This window comes from Sorex araneus, chromosome 1 (genome assembly GCF_027595985.1).
Source record: "Sorex araneus isolate mSorAra2 chromosome 1, mSorAra2.pri, whole genome shotgun sequence".
In the NCBI taxonomy this organism is placed as follows: domain Eukaryota; kingdom Metazoa; phylum Chordata; class Mammalia; order Eulipotyphla; family Soricidae; genus Sorex; species Sorex araneus.
Window position 1 is genome coordinate 402,426,744 of NC_073302.1, and position 19,960 is coordinate 402,446,703.

A 19,960-nucleotide genomic window follows, 5' to 3' on the forward strand; every position below is an offset into this window, starting at 1 on the left:
AAGAGTTTGTTTTTAATTTTTTGGTTTGTTTTGTTTTTTGGCTAACCCAACAATGTTCGGAGGTAACTCCTGGCTCTGCACTCAGGAATTACTCCTGGCAGCATGGGGGGGGGGGACCATATAGGAGGCTGGAGATGAACACCAGGTTGTTTACACGCCAGGCAAGTGCCTCACCTGCTGTATTGTCTACCTCTAGGTCTAAGATCTCTTTCTTAATATGGAGCTAGAGCCTTTGGATATTGAGGGGAAATGAAAGTAGGTTGCGATGTCTTGTTGGAAAGTATGGTTCTAATCTCAAAAGCAAGACAAAACACAAATCTATAGCCATTTCTAATCTCTTTGGACACAGAAATAATATGCATAAAATGCCAGTGACGGTAATGTTTGGATGAGGGTGAAATCATGGACTTTTTCTTTATACTTTACACTTTAATCTGTAGCCTAAAATTTTTCACAATAAACACGTTTATAAGCATGTTCCAAAAATGATTAAGCTCTTAAAAATAAGATGATTGTGTGTTCTTTCCAGTGTCACAGTAGAGCATTGGTTAACAGGAATTCTACAGAGAATTATGCCATATTTGACCTCTCCTGGTCAATTGTGTGGAGACAAGAAATGGCAAATTTGACATAATTTTTATGACTGATTAGAGTCCAAAGTCAGTGAAGTTATATGTTAACTTGTAGTATTTTTTTCAGGATTAATACAAACTATTTATCTTTGGTAGAAACTATAACCCTAAGATTATGAACTAATTACCCTGTAGGATATTAGTCAGTTTGGGGCCTAATGTAACATTACATTTCAATATTTTTATTTTTGGTTTCTAAAGTCATTTTGAGCCTCTATGGGCTGGAGCGATAGCAAAGAAGGTAGGAACGTTTGCCTTGCCCGCAGCCGACCCAGGTTCGATTCCTCCGTCCTTCTCAGAGAGCCAAACAAGCTACCGAGAGTATCCCACCCACACGGCAGAGCCTGGCAAGCTACCCGTGGCGTATTCGGTATGCCAAGAACAGTAACAACAAGTCTCACAATGGAGACGGTACTGATGCCTGCTCAAGCAATTGATGAACAACGGGATGACAGTGCTACAGTCCTATGAACTGATTTTACCATTTTAACTGATTATCTTGTTAATGCATTAAATTTTTTGACACATTTTCTTTTGTTACATGAATTGTTTTTTTAGCTTTTGAAAATTTTACTTTGACAGAAATGAAATTACAAAGCTATTTTCAATTTTGGGAAAGAAACCACAAAGAAAACAAGTTCTTTGTCATGTCTATGCTATTCATCAATTGTGATGTGTCCAAGCCCTGCCTGCTACTCTGAGAGGATTCTTTGGTTGAACTTCACTAAGACATGTCTGAACTCTGACACTTGCACATACCTTTGGACAGGCAGCAATGCTGAGAAATGTGAGATTAACGCAGTAAATGGCCAGTGCTTTAATACACTCATCTGACAGCTGAGGGCAATAAGAGACATCCAAGCAGTCCAAGATTGATGAGCCTCTGCAAAGTGCCTGCAAGAAATTTCAATGTCAATGTTTTTTTTTCTTCTCTTTACTTATATTCAAATTCTGGGTCCACCTCCTGTCATTTTACCCATAACAATGCATTTCATTCCTTGATGTGACATCTCACTAGAAAAAAATATTACACCCAAATTTCTTGGGTCTTTTGTTATTTTGATCCCTAGAACACATTCTGTAGTGCTTTGTGGCTACTACTGGTCTGGTGCAGGGGAGGACTATGTGCTTTCAGGGATCAAACCTGGGGTTCCCACATGCAATGCATGTGCTCCAACCCTTTGAACTACCCCCCAATTGCTACATTACACATTTTTCCTGCATAAAAAGAGAGTTGAAAGAATAGCACCAAGATGACTGAACAGGGATAGTCTGTGTTTATCGCCTCCTAAGATCACAACAAATCACAACACCAAAATGTGGAATAACCTATACAAACGCCTATATCCATTTTGTTATATCTTCCCATTTCCCCAAACTCACCACCCATATTGCTTAGGGTAGTGCACAGGGGAAATCTAGCTTTGAAGGCTAAGAATTGGTGGTCTTGAATCTTAGCTTGAAAATTCAACTAGTTTTTCAATGATAGTACAATAAAGCAGTGGTACAGTTTGGAACTTTTCTGGCTATAAACCTCATCCATTAGCATCAAGATTTAAAATGCTATAGTTAATAAATACAAGATGTATGGTTAACACTCTATAAATGTCATCAAGGATATAAAGAATTGTGCCCCACCTCCATACATTCCCTTTGTTATGGTTTCTCATACACTTGGTTGTGGCTCTTGCCAACGCTCATAAACTCAGTTAGGATTCACCAGAAATTGCCATCCCTGAGCCTAAGGATTCCGATTGAATAACACAAGGATTTAGCTGGACTTAGGGTATTGAATCCAGGGCCTCACACATATCAGACATGCATTCTACCACTGATCTACATCCCTGATTTAAGCAAGGATTCTCAGGTTGCAGTGGGGTAGATAATATTATTCTTCTACCTAGAGAACAAATAGAGTTCAGGAAATCAGAGAGCATAAGAAGAGGCATTTTCAGAAACAAACTTTAAACGGAAATTCAAGGCTCTTAGTGTATGAAAACCCATTATAATAGCATCTGTCAATGTCAGACCGCTTGAATTAATTCTGCTTTATGTCAGAATTAATTCTTTGAAGTTGAACTGTGTCAGAGATTTTAAATTAAAGAATAACATATAAAAATGATTATAAGGTCTTTGACTTTATAAATTACAAATCAGATGGTTGAAGTCAGATCAGAGGAATATGTCATAATCTTTCCTTTCATATTAATATTTTCTGTAGATACATGTAAGCCATACTAAGTGCTTAAGTTTGTGGCATGTTTCCACAAAATCACTCGGGAAATTCTAGTTTTCCCTACACATAAAATTATTATATTACTTGTTTTTGGTTCTAGTTTACAGAATCATACCAATATCAAAGCTACTATTTCCCTGGAAAAATACTAGACCAAGTTTCCAAGTCAAAATATTTTATAGTAAAGATAAAAGGAAAGTACAAAAGTGATCAAGTTTGGCTCACATCCCATTTATCACATCAAACGATTTTGTTGTGTGTTAACAATCCTAAAGAAAGTTTCCAAATCTCTGAGTTAAGTCATTTCTTCCCTGGGTCTTCTGAGCTGAGTCCGGATGTAGGGCTTAGTGACAACATTCCTAGACTGGGGCTGTAGAAGAGAGTGAGTTCACTCTCATGCACCGAGATCATAACGGACTTCTGCCAAAATCCTGATTTAAACCACCTCAACAGATGGCAGTTCCCAGAACACGCTCACCTCATTGTGTCTTATGACATTATCTCTTGACTATTTGCCTCATTTGGTTCTGATTAATTCTCCTGCAATATTTTATGGTGTGTTTGATTTTTCTCCTATTGATCATTCTGGAAAAATCTTGTGCTGTCACGACAGCACATATATTAACACTGGAGCAATACAGAGAAGATCAGCATAACTCCCCCGACAAAAATGACCGGAAAAATTGTGAAGCACATCATAAACAAACACAAATTTATATGCTATCAAGATCCATCTGATACTGCACAGACGATATTTTGACTGCCTCAAAGGCTGAAATACAACTTCCACCGTATTGTTACAAACTGAATTCAGAACTGGTCTCTTGAGTGCCTAATCCATGAGGGTAGTTATACTTCAAACACAGTCTTTTTCTTACCAGGTCCTAGAGCATTCTGGGTACTATCCAAAACCAAATTATGCAGAGTCTGAGGCTTCCTTCCTAGGGAGCAGCTACTATATTTCCATCCTCTCTACTTGGGGAATCCAGGCTGAACAAGGCTTAGCTAAGACCCCTTTTTCAAAAATATACTTTTTAAAAAATATGGAGAGGACTAGGGTTGGAAAGGTAATACAATGGGTAAGGCACTTGCCTTACACATGCCAGGACTGGATTTGATCCCTTAAATCTCATCTATTTATGACCTAAGAATAACCACCTTCAAGGATTCCATGCTGAAATCTTTGTCTGGGGAGAAATCATGCACAATTTTAAACTGGAGGCTGATAGCACGAATTATTAAAAGTCATAACATGGCTTTTAATAACATGAGAAATCATAGCTTCTGTGATGAATTCCGTAGGGCTGGAGCAGTAGGACAGTGGGGACGGTGCTTTCCTTGCATGTGGCTGACCTGGGTCCAATCCCCAGCATTCCATATGTTTCCCTGAGCACTACCAAGAATTACCCCTGAGCATTTCCAGGTGTGGCCCCAAATCATCATTGCTGCCGCCATCATCATCATCATCATCATCATCATCATCATCATCATCATCATCATCATCATGTTCCAGGGGGCAGCTTAAAGAGGGAAGAGAGGACACTGAAGGAGGATCCACTTTTTGACACATTTTTTATGGTTCTTCTCTGCAGATGCACCACATAAAAACACCAGATAGAACATTGATTTTGCAGGTCTATAAGCACTTGAGTTTTCCAAGAGCGTTTCTCCCGTTTGGAAGTAGACAATAAGCCAAGACTGGTGTGGAGTATTGGCAGTTTCAACTATTTTTCAGTGAAGAAAACATGGTACCTGTAACTCCAGGATCCCTTGGAACCCTACAGACTGTGGGAAACTGACAAGCTGTCAATTCCCAAGTCCCTTGAAATCTGGCAAATTTCTAATTCCATTTAATTGGCTCTAAATTACATAAAAACTAGTGTAGAGAAACTGAGAAAACTGAACTTATTTTTCAGATTTTGTGAAAAGAATAATGCCATTTTTTTAAAAATAGGAGTTTATGGCTCCCACTTGATTTGATTCAAGGTACCTTGGTTATCAAAGATATGTTGTTCTTTAAAAAAAAAAACTAGAAGAGTCGGGGCTGGAGTGATAGCACAGAGGGTAGGGCATTTTGCCTTGCACGCGACCCGAGTTCGAATCCCAGCATCCCATATGGTCCCCCGAGCACCGCCAGGAGTAATTCCCGAGTGCATGAGCCAGGAGTGACCCCTGTGCATCACCGAGTGTGACCGAAAAAAGAAAAAAAAAAACTAGAAGACTCTTCTTCTTTCTTCTTTCTTCTTCTTCTTCTTCTTCTTCTTCTTCTTCTTCTTCTTCTTCTTCTTCTTCTTCTTCTTCTTCTTCTTCTTCTTCTTCTTCTTCTTCTTCTTCTCCTTCTTCTCCTCCTCCTCCTCCTCCTCCTCCTCCTCCTCCTCCTCCTCCTCCTCCTCCTCCTCCTCCTCCTCCTCCTCCTCCTCCTCCTCCTCCTCCTCCTCCTCCTCCTCCTCCTCCTCCTCCTCCTCCTCCTCCTCCTCCTCCTCCTCCTCCTCCTCCTCCTCCTCCTCCTCCTCCTCCTCCTCCTCCTCCTCCTCCTCTTCTTCTTCTTCTTCTTCTTCTTCTTCTTCTTCTTCTTCTTCTTCTTCTTCTTCTTCTTCTTCTTCTTTTCTTCTTCTTCTTTTTTTTTTTGCTTTTTGGGTCACACCCAGCAATGCTAAGGGGTTACTCCTGGCTCTGCACGCAGGAGTTACTCTTGACGGTGTTTGGGGGACCATATGGGATGCTGGGAATCGAACCTGGTTCAGCCCATGCAAGGCAAATGTCCGACCGCCGTACTATCGCTCCAGTTCCTAGGAGACTCTTCTTGATAAGAGTAGTAGGGAAAAAAAGATTTCTGTAACAAAGCTCTGACTTGTTTTAGATTTTGTGGAAGTTGCTTTTTACACTAGTTACTCAATAACTCCTTAATTCTACCAAAGAAATACTGGGTTCTGTATCACAAGGCAACTCTGTAAAATTCAGATTCTGAACCTAGGAGATTCTGGGTTCTTCATGACTGACATCACACTGACAATTTAGTCAATTGTTTCTTAATGATAACCCGGAGTTTTAGCGAGGTTAGAAATTATCTTAAGCAGAATGACTGAGAGATAAAGTTGTCCAGGCAATTGGTTTGTCCCATCTCCCTGTATCAGAGATTTTAGATTGCATCAAAGGTCAAGGTCTAAGATCCTTTTGGAAAGGGATTCTCTGTTGTTTCTCTTTCAACACATAATCAAACTTTATCCCTGGAGAAGAGGTGGAGTTATCCCATGTTTTGATGAATTTTGAATGACTTCATCTTAGAAACCAAATATAAATCAATGTTGGTTTTTTTAAAAAAAGTGTTATTGTGACAGTGATGTAGTTCACAAATTGCATGCTTGCAGCTCTGAATTAGATCCCTGGAACCATGAAAAAATAAATTAATTAAATTAAGGTAAAATTAAAACATTTAAGAAATGTTGCTGTGTGGCGCCAACACACCTAATCCATCTTTTTAACATAGTAAGTCGGCACGCATCAGAGTCACTAATATCAGTGTAGGCTGAGCACTGGGATAGGGTGGGGAAGTATAGCAATTGGTGAAATGATTGATGAGAATCTGTATAAACATAGATCACTGTCAGAAAGCATAGTGATTCAAAATAAAAGTCTACAATCAGAAAAGAGTCACTGCAGAGTAATTCATTCTTGCTCTTAGGACTTAGACATGTATTGTTATTAAGAAACAGAGAATCCAACCTTCCAAGTCCCCTGTATGTAGAATATAAATGAAAACAACCCCAAGCAGTGTCCCTAGTCAATAACTAGACAGAGTAGAAAAGGGAATCCTTAGGACTCTGATATGAGTAGAGGGGTGGGATGAGCTTTGATACAGCATTGATGTCCTTCTCATAGAAAAAGTAAGTGCAGCAATAAATGATAAAACTGGTAGTTCATGGGTCTGGTCATGGGTCTGGTCACATGACTTTGTTCTGGGAAAGAGCTTGAAATGAGAGTCCCTGGATTCATCACCATACAACTGACAAGAGTTTAACATCCCAAGCAGGTAAAGAATGCATATAACTGAACAATAAAAAGGCAAGCAAGCCAGTCTAAACATGGGCAAAGACCTGAAGAGACACTTCTTCAAAGAAGGCAGACAGATGGCCCAGACATATGGAAAGAAATGGTTAGCAACACTTATTATTGGGAAAATGCAAATTAAAGCCATACTGGGTTGTCACCTCCCACTGCTGAGAATGGACCACATCAAAAAGATTGCAAACATGTGTTAGGATGCAGAGATAAAAAGAACCTAGGAGGCAGAATGTAACTTGGTGCAGCCTCTATGCAAAATGGTATGAAGATTTTTTTCAAGAAAATTCTAAATGATTGTAGGTATATAGAAAGGATATGAATATACTAAATAAAGTGGTATTTGCACCTTTTATGTTTATAGAGGTATTATTCACAATAGCCAAACCTGGAGTCATCTTAAATGCCCATCAGCAGATGATTGGAGAAGCGGTATATACACTCAGAGGAATGCTACTCTTCATTTAAGTAGCATTTCACGAGTGAAATCTGATTTTGGGGGTGGGGTGGGTTGAGGTGGGGGTAATAGATGTTCTTAAAGTGATTCTTCGAAGATTCTGAGATAAGGAAGTGAAAGTAAATTACTAGACAGTTCTACTCCTATGCAGAATATGAGTAAATAAAAGGATTAGAGGGGAAAACAAGACTATTCCTAGACTTGGTGAAAATTGCAATTTCTATCAGAGAGAGAGAGGATGTCAGCAGAAGGACCAGGTAAGATCTCTTTGGTTGGCAGGATGACACTGGAACTTGGTTTTGGCTGTGGTGAATCTTAGACACACGGGTGTGAAGCTAAACCTCTAACTTTCCACAGAACTGCAAATCAATTATTAAAATCAACGAAAACATAAGCTACCTGGTTCTGTAGTAGAATTTTACAGAAAGGTTTACAAAATGCTGAGCCCTGTTCTAGAGTGCTGTTTCCTCTCTCCTCGCAACCATAGCCACAGCAGAGCCAGAGATTATTGTGAGGTTGAGTGAACTGCTTATAGTCATGTGGCATGCAGACTTGGGAGAGAAAACAAGAGTTCTTTTTGTTTAACTTTTAAAATTTTATTGAATCACCATGAGATAGTTACAAGCTTTCATGTTTGGGTTACAATCTCACAATGATCAAACACCCATCCCTCCCACCAGTGCAAATTTCCCACCACCAATATCCCGGGTATACCTCCCCCTTTCCCACCCTCTTCCTGCCTCTATGGCAGAAAATATTCCCCGTACTCTCTCTCTACTTTTGGGCATTATCGCTTGCAACACAGACACTGAGAGGTCATCATGTTTGGTCCATTATCTACTTTCGGCATGCATCTCCCATCCCATCTGGTTGGGATCCCATTCCTCTAGCCATCATTTTCTTAGTGATACCTTCTCTTTTCCATCTACCTTCTCCCCTCCGCTAATGAAGCAGTCTTCCAGCTATGGGGCAATCCTCCTGGCCCTTGTGTCTATGGTCCTTGGGTGTCAGCCTCATGTGATGCTACCCTACACTCCACAAATGAGTGCAGTCCCTCTATGTCTGTCCCTCTCTTTCTGACTCATTTCACTTAGCATGATACTCTCCATGTTAATCCATTTATAAGCAAATTTCATGACTTCCTCTCTCCTAACAGCTGCATAGTATTCCATTGTGTAGATGTACCAAAGTTTCTTTAACCAGTCATCTGTTTTAGGGCACTCGGGTTGTTTCCATATTTTGGCTATTGTGAACAGTGCTGCAATGAATATGTAGGTACAGATGTCATTTCTACTGTGCTCTTTTGCATTCTTGGGATATATTCCCAGAAGTGCTATTGTGGGGTCATATGGAAGCTCAATTTCTAGTTTTTGAAGGACTGTCCATATTGTTTTCCAGAAAGGCTGGACCAGTCAGCATTCCCACTAACAGTGAAGCAGCGTCCCTTTTCCCCAAAATCCATGCCAGCACTGGTTGCTTTTGTTCTTTGGAATGTGTGCCAGTCTCTGTGGTATAAGATGATTTCTCACTGTTGTTTTGATTTGCATCTCCCTGATGACTAGTGATGTGGAGCATTTTTTCATGTGCCTTTTGGCCATTTGTATTTCTTTTTTGAGGAAACTTCTGTTCATTTTTTCTCCCCATTTTTTGATGGGGTTGGAGGTTTTTTTCTTATACAATTCTACAAGTATCTTGTATATCCTGGATATTAATTCCTTATCAGATGGGTATTGGGTAAATCTTCTTTCCCATTCTGTGGGCTCTTTCTGTATTTTGGTCACTGTTTCTTTTGAAGTGCAGAAGCTTCTTAGTTTGCTTCCACTTGCATGGTCAGTGTTGTTTCGTCCTTAAAGATGCTTTTAGCTTCAATGTCATGGAGAGTTCTGCCTACATTTTCTTCTATGAACCTTATATATTCATGTCTTATATTGAGATCTTTAATCCACTTTGATCTGACTTTTGTGCAGGTAGCTATCTAGTTTTCCCAGCACCACTTGAAGAGGCTTTCCTTGTTCCACTTTGTATTTCTTGCTCCTTTGCCAAAGATTAAGTGGCCATATGTTTGGGGGTCTGTGACAGGATATTCAACTCTGTTTCATTGGTCTGCAGATCTGTTTTTATCCCGATACCATGCTGTTTTAATTACTACTGCTTTGTAACAGAGTTTGAAGTTGGGGAAGGTGATGCCACCCATCTTCTTTTTTCCAGGGTTTGCTTTAGCTATTCGTGGTGGTTTATTGTTCCATATAAATTTCAGGAGTGTTTTGTCTATTTCTTTAAAAAATGTCATGGGTATCCTGATAGGGACTGCATTAAATTTGTATAGTGCTTTGGGCAGTATTGCCATTTTTATAATGTTAATTCTCCCTATCCATGAGCAGGGAATGTGTCTCCATTTCCTAGTATCCTCCTTTATTTCTTGAAGTAGTGTTTTGTGATTTTCCTTGTATAGGTCCTTCACCTCTTTGTTTAAGATGATTCCAAGGTACTTGATTTTCTGAGGTACTATTGTGAACGTGATTGTTTTTTAATGTCTCTTTCTTCTCTTTCATTATTTGTATATAAGAAAGCCATGAACTTTTGGTTGATTTTGTAGCCTGCCACTTTACTATATCAACTTATTGTTTCTAGGAGCTTTTCTGTAGAGTCTTTAGGGTTTTCCAAGTATAGTATCAGATCATCTGCAAATAGTGATAACTTGATCTCTTCCTTTCCTATATGTATGTCCTTGGGATCTTTTTCTTGTCTAACTGCTATGGCCAGTTCTTCCAGTACTATATTGAATAGGAGTGGCGAAAGCAGGCAACCTTGCCTTCTGCCCAATCTTAGAGGGAAGGTTTTCAGGAAAACAAGAAGTTCTGATACTTTAGACCACATTCCCATACTTCCACAAGAAAAAGAGACTTGTCACTTAAATGGGTCTTTTATTTTTTAATTAAAGGAAAAACAAAAAGATAATTCCTTTTGTTTTGGTACCAGGGAACAAACCCAGGGCCTTTACACATGCAAGGAAAAAGCTCTACTATTGGATTACATCCCAAGCCCAAATTAGTAGATCTTTTTACTAGTTTTTATTACTAGTTTTGAATATTGGCAGCTAGTTATATCACCATTCTTGAAATAAATAATCTCTTTGATGTTGTTTTGGGGCCACACTTGGCAGTGCTCAGGGCTTCTTCCTGGCTCTGAACTCAGGAATCACTCCTGGCAGGCTCAGGGCACCATGTGGAATGCCAGGGATTGAAGTCAGCTGCATGCAAGGCAAATGCTCTACCTGCTATCGCTTTGGCCCCAAAACAAACAATTCTAAAGCCTCTCTCCACACAATCTGGACATAATAATTGTATATGTGCAGTGACATGAGCATTCTAACATAAATACAAGGAGGTGTTCATATGCATTTAATTTACACACATTGGGCATATATATGTACACATAAATTTGTGTGTAAACATGTAGATAACATAATATTTTGCAAGTAAATTTTCATGTAAACATGTAGATAACATAATATTTTCTACACTTAATTTGCATACGTAGTACTCAGAGGCATATATTTACATACATACATATTTTTACATATAAACACATGCACACACTTTTCAGTTCAGATACATATGAGTTTTTGCAGTGGATCACAATTAAACTGATTTTCCTCCTCCCTAAAAGCTCTTTCTGAATCAACTATCTCAACCTACTCACCCTGTTTTTGTTTGTTTTTGGGGGGTGGGGGTAATTTGGACCATACCCGGCAGTCCTCAGGGCTTACTCCTAGCTCTGTGCTCAGGGATCATGTCTGGTTAGGACTCGAGAGACCAAATAGGATTCCAGGAATCGAATGTGGGTTGGCCACATGCTAGGCAAAATGCCCTATCCTCTGTATTGTTCCATCCCTGACACCCTAAAATAATAAAAACAATTTTGTCTAGCTGGATAGTTTTCACTCATAAATAATCTGCATAAAATATGCACATTTACACATAAGGATGTTACACGATGCATTTATAGTGTATTTTATTCCCAGAAAGGGAACTGACTAGACGTAGGGGATATAAAAAATGAGTAAATAATTGGATTTATTCCAACTTGTTCTATTAGATTTATTTCATAGATTTATTTATTGAAGATTTATTGTTTTATCTAAACAATTTAATAAGACAGAACTTCCAATTTCTTTGTATTGTTACAAACCAGTTAGACCAATTTATTTTGCCAAACTTGACAGTCTGTTATTTAAATAAGCTCATAAAATTCATGAGAAAAAGTTTTCTTGAGAAACACACAATTATAACTATCAAACATCATTTCCAGAATGCATGTGCCTTTCAAGAACACCATATACTGTTAGTTTAACATGGACTTTAAATGTCTAAGATTCACAGGAAAAAAATCGGAGCAAATAACTAAAACCAGATTCTAGAAGAGTCAATACATCTGAGGCTTCACACCACACACTCAGTCTGCATGTGCTATGGTTTCCAGTAAAACACTGAAATGAGGTAATTTTTTATTTTTATGTTCATGACTCTTGCAAAACCTAAGGCAAGAAAAAAAGTTTATTTCCTAATTTTTCTAAGTAAATCGTTGTGTAAAATATAAGTTGTCAGTATCTTGTGTTACAAAGAGAAACTGCTGTTACATTTTATAAGTAACAAGAAAGAAAATAAATTCCAAAATAAAAGATAATCTAAACATCTCATTTTAATGTAGTTATTTTACAAACCTCCGCTTTCTCCAAATCCAGATATGAAATTGCACAATTGGCTTATGTGTCACTTTCTCCTCCCCTCTCTTGTCTCTTCTGGGACTTAATAATTGAGCTGGCAAAAGCGAGGTCGAGGGAGAGATTACCAATGCCCCTAACTGTGAACTCTGGAATCTTGAATGAGGCAAGACTGGCTTAAAGCCATTGCTCTCTCTCTCTCTCTCTCTCTCTCTCTCTCTCTCTCTCTCTCGATGTCCTGTCTGTCTTTCCATCTCTCTCTTCTATTTTTACCTGTTTTCTCTTTCATCTCTCTCCTCATATGTCTCTCTCCTATCTCTCTTATCTCTTTCTTGCCTTTGTCTCTGTCTCACTCCTCTCTCCCCAACCCAAAAGAAGTGGAGAAGAAAGACAGAATGATGTGAAAGGTGATTCCCCACCCCCCACCCCCAAGAACTAGAATAGAACAGCTTATCTCATGCAACACATAATTCTGAGTTTCCACGTTTTGGTACTTTATTTCTCTCTTAGATAACTGAAGATAAGTAGGTACTAATTTTTTTAAACATTTTATCACTGTATCACTTCATCCTGTTGCTCATCGATTTGCTCTAGTGGGCGTCAGTCACATCTCCATTCATCCTGTCCTGTGCTAGTGTAGCCTGATGGCATATTAGGGGCTCTTTCGGGATCAGGGGAATGAGAACTGTCATTGTTACTGTTTTTGGCATATTGAGTACGCCACAGGTAGCTTGCCAGATTCTGCCATGTTTTAAACATTACATTTTGAAATTATGCTGTATGACCACATGGTTTATTGATTAGCATATGTTATATTTGAAATCTCAGAGAGCACTCAGAATAGTATAATTTTTAGGCTCCAAAGAGAAAAAAATGCATGCAATCCATAGAGTCAAAGAGAAATGGCAGAAAGTATTGGCTTCCTGATGCACAATTTGGTTAAAACTGTCTCCGAAATAACATTTTAGAAATTAATAAGTGACAGACATCATGAGATGGTGCCATTATCATGGTAGGTCTTGATACTTCTGAATGATTTGTAATTGTTAGTAAAATGATCACCATATAAGAAATATACCCAATATTAGAAAACCTAATATTTAACTACTTTATATTTAAAAACTTTTTTTCTATCACCTTGTTACAGGCCTTATAAAAGCCTGATGATCATTGTTATGATGATTTTCTGTATTCTGTAGTCAGGTTAGTTTGCTGAGAAACTGTAAGAAAAATCAGTCATTTTGAGCCATTTGAGCCTAAGTTTCCTCATTTGTAAAATCAAACAGTTTAGATGGTTCTGCAATTTCCTCAGTTTCAAAATTCTAGAATGTGCTACTGCTGTTTAAAGCAGTATTTGACCTAGTCCAACAACTTATGTGATATTTTAATGATCTTGTGACTGATGTCAGAAGTTCTTGTAAAGTCATGGGGCTGGAGAAATAGTCCAGCAGATAAAGCTCTTGCCTTGCACATGGCTGACCCAAGTTCAATTCCTGGCACCAAATATGTTCCCCTGAGCCCACCAGGAGTAACTCCCAGGTCACAGAGCCAGGAGTACACCCAGAGCACAGCAGGGTGTGTGGCCCAAAAATGAAAAAAGAAAACAAACAAAACAAAGAAATCAGAAATTCTTTTTTAAAAAAAAAATTTATTTATTTATATTTAATTGAATCACTGTGAGAACAGTTACAAAGCTTTCAGGTTTAAGTCTTGGTCATACAATGATCAAACACCCATTCCTTCACCAGTGCACATGCACATGTCCCACCACCGAGAACCCCAGTATAACCCCCCCACCCCTCCCCCTGCCTGTGTGGCAGATGATTTCCACTTGACTCTCTCTATATTTTGATTACATTCAATTTTTTGACAGAAGACCCACCATTATAATTTGGAATTTCCCCCAAAAAATCAGACCTGCTGAAAAGGCATCATTAGATCATTTGTTTTCTATTGCTGATAATGAAGAGCTTATGATGTCGCACAGCCCAGATAGCATGATTTTGGATTACTGGTATTTTAGTAATTAAGTCCAGAAGGATTTCTGCCAAAATCTGCTGGGTTCCGAGATTGGTTTGTGTGCCTCTGGGATCATGGCTGTTCAGGAGCCAGAAAGGTTGTTCATGGGAGCATCTCAGAGTCTCATCAGTGCGGGGAGAGGGGCTGGTTCCACGCCCCCATCCCAAGAGGCCCCGAGCATCTCATCACTGCAAGCTCATACCTCTCTGTCCAATAGGCTCTGAAAGACAGCAGTCACCATGCTGCTGCCGGGGGAAAAGGCGGAAGGGACAATGCCTTTTCCCACCCAGGGTGGCATGGGGCCATAGCTTAATACACAGTCCAGGAGCTTTTCTGCCAAAAGCCACAGGGTTCTGAGATTGGTTTGTGAAGAAATTCTTTTAAAGCAGATTTCATGTTCATGAGAGACAACTTTAACTAACCCTTGCATGATGTCTTTACACTTATCAATATGATAAATCCTTTCATTTTAGTGAGAAAGTTACAATTTTCCTTTTTTTTCCCAGCTAGTTTAGTCCCAGGGTCTTAAAATTATAAAATTTAATATTACAACTTTTAAATTCCTTATTTTACTTTTTCCATTTTCTTTTTGTTTGTGTTGTAATGATCAGGGGGTACACATGTTTAACTGTGGTGTATGCACAATTAGATTGCAGTGCTTGTCAGAAAAATTTCTCATAAAAATTTTGAGGTACTGGTAAGTCTGACTAACATTGCCACCAGGATCACACTTGATATATGGGACAAGCCAGGAATTGAACCTGTGGACTTTGTGCCTGCAAAGCAGGTACTCTCCCATTGATCCCACTGAGTTTTCCCCAGACCACTTGGTCTGAGATTTTTGTAAAGAGTTGAGGTTCTGAACTCTCATCATAAAAATAAGTAACTTCCAGTGTGTTTACAATTTCCACATTTCTAAGTTATTGGTTCTCTTTTAAAATGTTACCTTCCAGGGGCTGGAGCAATAGTACAGTGGGTAGGGCGTTTGCCTTGCACGTGGCCAACCCGGGTTCGATTCCCATCATCCCATATGGTCCCCCAAGCACTGCAGAAGTGATTCCTGAGTGCATGAGTCAGGAGTAAACCCTGTGCATTGCCGGCTGTGACCCAAAAACAAAAACAATAAAATAAAATAAAATAAAATGTTACCTTCCGTGATTTGACTTAAAGGGACTCATATCTTGACCCAGTTTAATTATGCATGACATAGAATTTACTCTTATGTTTTGCTTCTCTTAGCAGCACATTGAAATGTTTGCAGTTAGGATAAACATAAGTGGCTTGTTTATAGTAGCTACTGTGTGGTTTTCTGCCTGTCACTCAAAACCAGCTCTAGAAAACTTACCTTTATCCTGAGATCTTAAAATACTATTAGAGCACATAATCACTTATCTTATTCAATTTCTTATCATATACTGACAGAATAGACTCAAATTTATGTCAGTATGTCATATTCCTGATTAATGGGTTTAATTTTTTTTTTATTAGTGACTCACCGTGAGACAAAGTTATAGACTTACAGGCTTTCATGCTTACATTTCTTTCTTTTTTTTTTTTTTTTTTTTTGCTTTTTGCTTTTTGGGTCACACCCAGCGATGCTCAGGGGTTACTCCTGGCTCTGCACTCAGGAATTACTCCTGGCGGTGCTTGGGGGACCATATGGGATGCCGGGGATCGAACCCGGGTCGGCCGAGTGCAAGGCAAACGCCCTACCCGCTGTGCTATCACTCCGGCCCCATGCTTACATTTCAGTCATACAATGATCGAGTACCCATCCCTCCACCAGTGCCCATTTTCCACCACCAATGGTCCCAGCATCCCTCCCCACTACCCCTACCCTGTCCCCTTCACCCCACACTGCCTCTGTAGCAGGGCATTCCCATTTGCTCACTCTCTCTCTTTGGGTGTTGTGGTTTGCTACAGAGGTATTAAGTAGGCATCACGTTCAGTCTATAGTCTATTTTCAGCCCGTATCTCCCATTCCTAATGGGCCCACCTAGCACCCTTTGCTTGGTGATCCCTTCTGTATCAGAGCTGCTTCTTCACCTAGCATGTGAGGTCAGCTTCCAAGCTGTGGAGTACTCCTCTTGGTACTTATCTCTACTATTCTTTGATGTTAGTCTCCCATTCTGTTACTTTATATTCCACAAATGAGTGCAATCTTTCTATGTGTGTCCCTATCTTTCTCACTCTTAATGGGTTTAATTTTTTAAACTCATGGTTTTTATGGTTAGATTTTATAATGTCCATCTTTGGATCACATTCTTTATATAAGAAAACTTTTCTTATATCACAGTCTCCAAGATGAATCCATCGCTAACCTTATATATCCTACAAGTTTAACATCTGAAAGGGAAAGTATAGATAGAAAAAGTGGGAAAACTAATCCTATCACCATAAACCAAAATTGTTCTAGGCTCAACCAAGATTACATACACATGGTTTCCAAATTAATTGAATTTCTAACTCAACTCATATTTTTCTTCTGTGACACAAAAAGTTTTTTCAATTTGCATTTAAATTTCAATATTTTTTAGAAAAAGACCTTAATTACCTTACCTGAATTCCATCACAGGTGATTTTGTAACACTCGGAGAGAGAAAGATCCTTTAATATTTTGTGTGTGGAAATAACCTCCAAACTCTAAAAGTAGTCAATATAAAAACAATTTTGTGATTATAATTTAGTAATAAAATTATATATCCAAATAAAAATAACCAATTATTAAAATTTTTACAAATAGAGGGCTGGAGCAATAGCATAGCGGGTAGGGCATTTGCCTTGCACAAGGCCGACCCAGGTTTGATTCCCAGCATCTCATATGGTCCCCCGAGCACCGCCAGGAATAATTCCTGAGTGCAGAGCCAGGAGTAACTCCTGTGCATTGCCAGGTGTGACCCAAAAAGAAAAAAAAGAAAAGAAATTTTACAAAAATTTTTTTTAGTGTTAACTAGTCATAATGCCATTTGGGGTAGGAAGTTCTATTAAATAAACTTTTTAGATGGTCTATTTAGTAGAAACTGTTACAGAATCCAAAGTCTCACAAAGAGAGAGAGGAAATCTCATAGGTAGAATCAGAATTTAAAGAGGAGAGGTTACAACAGGTATTACAGAAATTCAAGGGATCATAAGATTTTATTATGAACATCTGTATGCCAACAAATTGGAAAATCTAGGAAAAATATTTGAATTATGCAATCTTTCTAGACTGAATCAGGCAGAATGAGAATTTAAAATTACAATCAAGAAGTTTGAAACAATTAAAAATATATATTTCTCAACAAAAACCCAGGACCCATGGTATCCCTAATGAGTTAAAAAAAAAAACCTCAAAAATGACCTAATACATACCATTTTCAAACTTTAAAAAAAATTTAAGAGAATATTGCTTAAATGTATTTGAGACTAAGATTGCCATGATCGCAAAAGTGGACAAGAAACAAAACGAAACAACTGCAACATTCCTTAGGAGTAGAAATGAAAAAAAAAACAACTCAACAAAATATCACAATATCACTGCCATGGGCTGGAGTGATAGCACAGTGGTAGGGCATTTGTGGCCAACCTGTGTTCGATTCCTCCGCCCCTCTCTGAGAGTCCGGCAAGCTACCGAGAATATCTCGCCCACACGGCAGAGCCTGGTAAGTTACCCGTGGTGTATTTGATATGCCAAAAACAGTAACAATAAGTCTCACAATGAGAGAAGTTACTGGTGCCTGCTCGAGCAAATCGATGAGCAATGGGATGACAGTGACAGTGACAGTGAGACAGGCACCAGTAATGTCCCCATTGTGAGACTTGTTCTTACTGTTTTTGGCATATCGAATATGCCGGGGTAGCTTGCCAGGCTCTGCTGTGTGGGCAATACTCTCGGTAACTTGCTGGGCTCTCCGAGAGGGGCAAAGAAGTCTAACTTGGGTTGGCTGCGTACAAGGCAAATGCCCTACCCACTGGGCTATCGCTCCAGCCCACAAAATATAAGCAAATTTAATTAGACAATGAACCAAAAGGTTCATAATAATGACCAAGAGGGATTTATTCTAAACACACAGGATGGTTCAGCATATTGAAGTGAATTAACATAGTATGCCACATGACCAAAAAGAAAGGCAAAAATCATATTCTCATATAAATAGAAGCAGGTAAGGTACTTGATAAGATTTAATGTCCATTTATAATAAAGCATTCAAAAGCTAGGATATGACAAAACATTCTTAAACATAACAAAGGTCACTTATGACAAACTCACAACTAACATATATATTTCAGCTTCAAAAACTGAAAGCTTTTCCAAGCCAGCATTGCCTACTCTCATCATTCTCATCATGATTATTCAACATAGTATTAGAAGTTCTAGCCAGAGCTTTCAAACTAGAAAAAGAATAATGGAATTCAAATCAGAAGAGAAGATGTAAAACTGTTCTTTTTTTGCTGATGATATGATAAAATACACAGAAAACATTAGAGAAATAAAAATGTACCAGAAATAGTTGTTTGGTAAGGTGACAAGCTCCACAAAAGAATCTATGCTTGCAAAAACAATTAAGTACAAGGAATAAATAAAAACGTGAAAACCTATACCATTAAAACTGTAAGACACATTGAGAGAAATGGAAAAAGACATTAAGAGAAAAGATATTTTAGTCATGAAGTGGAAAAAAAGTGGCATTGTTAAACACTCTCCAAACCAGTTTACGGAGTCAATGAAAAATCGATCAAAATTCCAATAGCATTTTTCAAAGAAACAATAAACATTATTAAAAATTATATGGAACAAAGACCAGTCAAACAACTGGGAGAGGGGTAGGAAATGATGAAAAACTTCACATTCTTTGAATTCATACTATATAACAGAGCCATAGTAATCAAAACCATCTGGTACTGAGACAAAAATAGGATACAGAATTGTCAGCTCAGAAAGAAATCTGCACTTTTTTTATATTTAATCTGTGACAAATGAACTAATACCATGCAGTGCAGAAAGGAGAGACTCCTCAACAAAAGGTGTTTGGAAACTGGACAGCCATATGGTAAAAATTCAAACTGTGCTACTTTCTAACCTCCCTACAAAAATTAATTGCATCAATGTCTTGCTGTAGGACCTGAAACCATAAAGTACACAGAAGATGACATAGGTGAAAAGTTTCATGACATTAGCAATATATCCAAACAATGAAATTAAAAATAAAGAGAAACAAATGGGACTACTTTAAACCTAAAATCTATTGTGCAACAAAAAGAAAACAGAAAAGAACAAAAAGACAGCCTACTGAAAGGGAAAAGTTATTTGCACATCATATATCCAATATCCACAATAAGAGGTAAATATTCACAGTCTATAAATAACTCATACAGTGACATAAGCCAAAGACCCAATTTGGTTTTACAAATGGGCAGAAAATTTGAAGAGAATATATAGATTGCTTATAAGAAAAAATGCTCATCATCACTATTTTCAGGGAAAAGTACTTCAAAGTCACACTGAGTTACTCCATACTTGTGAGGGTGGCTTACATCAAAAGCAATGTAAAAAATGTTGGAGATTGTATGGAGAAAGAGAACTTTCATTCAGTGCTGGTGAAACTGTAAACTGATGCAGCCGCTATAAGAACAGTAGGGTGATGGTTTCAAAACATTAAGTTAGTTATGGTACATCTACTCCATAGAGTACTATAGGCAGCCAATAGGAAAAAATGAAGTCATAAAATCTGCTTGTAGAGCCGGAGCGATAATAAAGCCGGTAGGTCGTTTTCCTGCACTCGGCCAACCGGATTCGATCCCCAGCATCCCACATGGTCTCCCAAGCACTGCCAGCAGTAATTCCTGAGTGCAGA

General features: G+C 38.5%; 1 protein-coding gene and 1 non-coding gene across 2 annotated transcripts in view; one reads left to right on the plus strand and one right to left on the minus strand.

The window, feature by feature from the left end:
* The window catches only part of FBXL13 (F-box and leucine rich repeat protein 13), a 223,426-nt gene that overhangs the window by 10,244 nt on the left and 193,222 nt on the right, over positions 1-19,960 (minus strand). Inside the window, exons 18-19 of the mRNA XM_004602271.2 lie at positions 16,686-16,769; positions 1,392-1,526 (exon numbers count right to left, since the gene is read on the minus strand). Of these exons, the coding sequence (XP_004602328.1) occupies positions 1,392-1,526; positions 16,686-16,769 (219 nt within the window). The remainder of the gene's footprint in view (positions 1-1,391; positions 1,527-16,685; positions 16,770-19,960) is intronic.
* LOC129401469 (U6 spliceosomal RNA) lies at positions 3,467-3,573 on the plus strand. Its single transcript, XR_008628364.1, has one exon. It is a non-coding gene; the product is annotated as a U6 spliceosomal RNA (small nuclear RNA).